Raw genomic sequence first — 5,077 nt, forward strand, 5'->3', positions numbered from 1 at the left:
CATGTAAACAGGCAAAATCTTTGACATGCTTATTTTCAGGGAGACATGCCATTTTTGCCCTGCCTTAGACAAAAACCACTGTAGCTTGTGCTCTGCATTGTTAGGAACCCCAAAAGGCCCAGAAGCTGTACTAGAATGCTTCTCCAAACCTCCCCTGAAACTTGGTGGGGAGGGGGGCTGCCAAATTGGACAAGGAAACATGTCAGCAGTCACCTCCTTGCACTAACAGGTGGGGGGCAAAAATAGCCTTTCTGGTAGAACTTCTGGTCTTGGCTGCCATTAAGAAGGACAGAGGGATGTGAACTAGCAAGTGAAGCTGATGAGAGGGAATGTCAATTGGCCTGTGTTTTGTCTAGAAATGGGAGGTCTGTGGGAGAGATGTAAAGAAAAATGCACTGGTTTAGCAGGGGTGAAAGCTTGCTTTCTCATTCTAGTTGCTGGGTCTGGGCTCATACTAGGGTGGGGAGGGGTTGGCATGGGAAAAGAAACTGAGGAGGCAGGATGACTTCTTGGCCCTGAAGGCTTTGGCACTCATTGTATCAAAGTGCTACTTGTCCCATCAGATTGAGAAGTGAGACATGCTCCTGCCCCTCTCTCTCCCTGCAGTTAGTTGTAGCCTAAACTTTAGGCTGGGGATGGCAGGAAGTCTCCTGTGGCAGCTATTAACTGTTTATGCTGTTGGAAATCTGTGGGTTCAGGCTTTGAGAGAGGGAGGAAGAAAACCAGTACTCTCCAGTATCAGCACTGTGTGAGCTAGCAGCTTTTAGAATTATGTAGGAATTCAGGTGGGCAAAAGCAGCCTGGGGAACTGAACTGGATGGCATCATGTCTTTTTGGTGTCAAAATCTTGCAGCTTTCCAGGACTGAAAGCAAGTGCCTTCTGCTCAGATAGTGGGAACATCCAACTTTTTGGTATCCTGGAGCATTGTGTTTTTAGCTTCAGTGCTTTTCTGTACTGAACTTAAGACTCGCAGGTTCCTTGGTCTGTTGGTATCAACTAGTGTGATTGAGCATCCTGGATATAGTTGGATTTAAACCACTCTCTGCCCCTGTGCAGTGCTGGTGTTTGCTGGGATACCTTTTTGGATTGCTTTGCACTGATTGGGTTGGGGGGTGAGAGAAAGGGGAGCTGTGGGCTGGGCGGGGGGGGGTGTGTGAAAGAGGGGCTGTGAGCTGGGTTTCAGGGGGAGGGGGGTGTGTGTACATGAACACATGCTGAAACCTGGGCCAAACAGTCATATCCTTCAGAAGAATTCCCATAGATATGCTAAATAGACTGTATAGTTCTTGCCAAAACTCTGTTTGGCAATGGAACAATCCCACAGCCTTACGCTCCCTCCATATGACAGGATCATAGGGGCATTCACTGTTTGGCAGCTCTGGTTTTGGCTGCCAAAACCAACTTTGGTGCAGTAGCCAGAGGGATGCAGGGGGAGTGGGGTGGAGAAAGAAGGAACACAGCTTACTGAAATCTCTTGTACAAGGGCCTGGCAACCTTCTTAAGCCTTGGACTAGAACAACCTGGCTCCAGTCTGGTGCAGGCCAGTGGCTTTGACAGCATGTCAGCAACAAGGGAGGGGTTGTCTGCACTCACGGCAGGCCAGGCAGCTGGGAGCTGTGCTGACACTGCTTTTCCCAGCCCTCTCCTCCCTGGCTGGGGTGTGGGCTCAGTTTCTAGCCAGAGGGGAACTGGGATGGGGCCAGACAGCTGGAAACTGCACCTTTGTTGCTGCTGCCATTTCTCCTTGTTTCCCCTCCCCGCACACTTCCCTTTCCCTGGCTGCCATGCAGGGCATCTAGAAGCTGCCCAGCCTCAGCTCAGTTACCCATCTGCTGGGAGCTACAGTTGCTTTGCAGCAAGGAATGGGTTCAAGAAATGGCAATGCTGGTGCAGCTTCCATTTGGCCAGCCCCAGTGCAGCTCACTGCTGCCAGTCCCAACACAGGCGTGGGCAGAGGCAAAGCCTTCTGGCTCCATGGGCCGAATGCAGTGGCTCTATGGGCAGGGTCCAGCCTGAAGGCCATATAGTGCTGGCTCCTGTGTGGTGCTGGCCCCTTATACTATTGGCAGAATTAGGGTTAGTCCAAGGGCTGCACTGTTGGTGCCATGCATGATAAACCAGACTCAGAAAATAGCTCTAGCCCAGTTTGAGAGCTGCCCCTCCCCTGAGTCATTTCCTCTCAATGCTGAGCCTACTGAATGAAATCCGAAGCGTTTTTAGATTCCGGAGAAATGGCTTGTCCAGGATTCCTTTGTTCTCCACCACCGAGCTTCCAGCTTGCTTCTTGAAAGCTTTGTACTTTTGAAGAGCGGGGGCAGCCCTTATTCTGGGAGCAGAATATTTTGTGAGCGACTGTCCCCTGTGGAACTAATCACTTCCCATTGGACAATGTAGGCTGGCTCTTAAAGCAGTGTTATAGTCAGAAAAGTGGCTCCTGGAACCATGTGCATTTTGGGGGGGACTGTCTTGTATGACTTCAGATCCAAAGGCTCCACTTATTTAAACAAGGACATGGCCTTGCAGGCAGCAAAGGATCCCAGAGCCTCATTGAGCCCTCCTTGCATTTTTAAGGCAGCCCTTGCAATGAAGATCTTGTGATAGATAAATAGATGGCCATCTGTTATTGTGAAATGCAGAGCAGATGCCAGCTCCTGCTCCTGCAGCTGTGTGGACTCCACTGACAAGGAATAAAAGCTCTGGAGGCATCTGTGGCTCTTGGCCTCACGTGGAGCTGATACGCAGAGCCCAGGCTTACAATCTGCAGAGCTGTTTCCCTGACAGTAATTGCTTTCTTGGGAAGCATCTGTGTTATGTCCTGGTGGCACTGCCCCTGGCCCTGACATCCCAGCACAGCTCTTTGCTCCCTTTGCCTGTGGCTCTTTTGTTTGTTTGTTTTTTGTTGATGTCTCCATGTCTCTTGATGTTCTTATTTTCTGTCTGTCTTTTTCTCCTGGCTCCCCTCTCCTCTTGTGCTCTCTCACTGTCTTGTGGCTGAAATGTGATGTGTGCCAGCCGCCCTTGTGGCCAAGCTGAAAATGTATATAGCTGATGGTAAGTCACAGCCTTAGCCCTCTGCCTCCTCCTTTGTGTAGACTAAATGTGTCCTGATGCTTTGTGGTCTCTGAAATGTCTCTCTCTCTCTCTTCCCCTGTGTCCACTGGTAGTCCTGTGTGGAGTGAAGACCAAATTCCCCCCCAACATATTGTCCCAGAGCAAGAGATGCAGGGCCTTGTGGGGTGTTGGGATGGTGTCCCTCTTTTCTGGGGACAGTAGGGAGGGACAGCCCCACCTGGCCCACCAGTTCCCTGTTCTGGGCACTCTTAGACCTGGAATTGGAAGCTATCCAAATCTGCAAGGTTAACATATTTCTCTTCCTACCACTGAAGGCCCTGGTAACAACGGTGCTGGCCAGTCCCGAGCCATGATAGCTGCTGCTGCCCGGCGCAGGGACTCCAGCCACAACGAGCTCTACTATGAAGAAGCGGACCATGAACGGAGGGTTCGAAAGCGTCGAGCCAGGTAATGCAACCTCCCTAAAGCAGCATTGGGAGAGGTGTGATAGGACGGATGCCAAAGTAAATCTGTAGGCATGCAGTAAAAAAGATAGGAATTGGATTGAGGGAATAACTTTTGTTTAGGAGACATATGTGTGAGAGTGAGTGTGCAAGTGATGTAAGCAGAATCCCTTCTGTACAAAAGCAAAGGAAAAAATACCATATTTACTCAAGTATAAGATGACCCCCCACATAATTATATTGGAGGTTTGCCTTGAATTTGAACCCTTCCCACTGCTACAGCAAAGGAAAATTAAATCTGGAGGTCAGGTAGCCCCCTTGCCCTCTGTTCTCTCCCCCCTCCAGCTTCTTCCCCCTACAGCCCCTTTCCTCTCTCCTTACTGTCAGACCCTGCTCTCCTTGAGCACATGGAAGTGAGGAGAAAATTTGAAAATACAGGCACCCCCTGCTAAGCGCTTCTAATTGGTTCGTGAAAAATGGAGCATTAAGCAGAATAGCAGTAAGCGAAACCTGCTGCCAGCTGTACGATGCCCGTGAGCATTATAACGAAACTCACTAAGCACTAAGTGGAACTGGGTATCAATGTAAGATGAGTGTTATCGTGAAACAGCACTAAACAAAACAGCGTTAAGCAGGGGCTGCCTGTAATGACACTGAAATAAACATACCTTTAGCAATTTGCATATAGGCAAGTAGTCATGGACTTGGTTTATCCAGACTTGAAGAATTGTATGTTTTTTGAAACTGCTGCAAGTTTCAGGACACTTGTATTTACTTCATGTATAGTGCAAACTATACATGATTTTAGTCCACAGCCAAAAGACTGATGATTTACCATAGAGTTCATTGGGCTGGGCCCCACCACAATCAACAGCATTTCAAGCCATGCTGACCCCACTGCTCAGTGTGTGTGTGTGTACTCCAGATTACCACCCCCCCCCGAAGAATCTGTGTGCTAATTAGATCCCCACTCATGACTGGAACTAGTTGTTTTTATCACGAGTCCTGGGATCCCCCCAGAATTTATATGTAGATGAAGTGCAGGGGAGCCTCCGGCCACAATGCTGCTCTGCATCTCTACCTCATGGAGGGTGGAGCACAGTAATTTGTAATAGGTGGAGAGGGGGACAACAGAGGGATTCTGGGTGAACTGTATGGGGCCCCATTTATTGATGTTTGCCAGACATTTAAGGTTGGTGAAGAAGCAGGAATCCTTGGAAACGGGAAAGAAAGGCACAGCTCAGCTGCAGGAGAGAAAAGGAAACTGAAACTTATTCAGTGCAGTGGCTTACCATGACTTGGAAAAAGAGTCAGTGCTGAGCAGGACTGTAATTAATGGGCACAAATGTATATTTTATTTTAACTGGCTGCACTAGTCTGTCCTTGTAGTAGGTTCCCATCAGCATCTTGGACTTTTCACTAAGATGAAGCATTTTTAGCACTAAAGGGAGGGTGTCAAGGCTGGCTCTGGCCTTCTTGGTGAGGACTTGGCATTGCAGAAACTCCAGACCTAGTGGAGGGAACACCCGCTTGGTTGTGGGTTTGTTTTTTGGTATGTGTG

At 49.0% G+C, this 5,077-nt stretch overlaps 1 protein-coding gene across 1 annotated transcript in view; it reads left to right on the forward strand.

The window, feature by feature from the left end:
- The window catches only part of VANGL1 (VANGL planar cell polarity protein 1), a 107,515-nt gene that overhangs the window by 92,175 nt on the left and 10,263 nt on the right, over window positions 1–5,077 (forward strand). Inside the window, exon 6 of the mRNA XM_019527261.1 lies at window positions 3,388–3,520. Within this exon, the coding sequence (XP_019382806.1) occupies window positions 3,388–3,520 (133 nt within the window). The remainder of the gene's footprint in view (window positions 1–3,387; window positions 3,521–5,077) is intronic.

The sequence above is a fragment of the Gavialis gangeticus genome, unplaced genomic scaffold, assembly GCF_001723915.1.
Source record: "Gavialis gangeticus isolate Ggan-Ray unplaced genomic scaffold, GavGan_comp1, whole genome shotgun sequence".
Classification (NCBI taxonomy): Eukaryota; Metazoa; Chordata; order Crocodylia; family Gavialidae; genus Gavialis; species Gavialis gangeticus.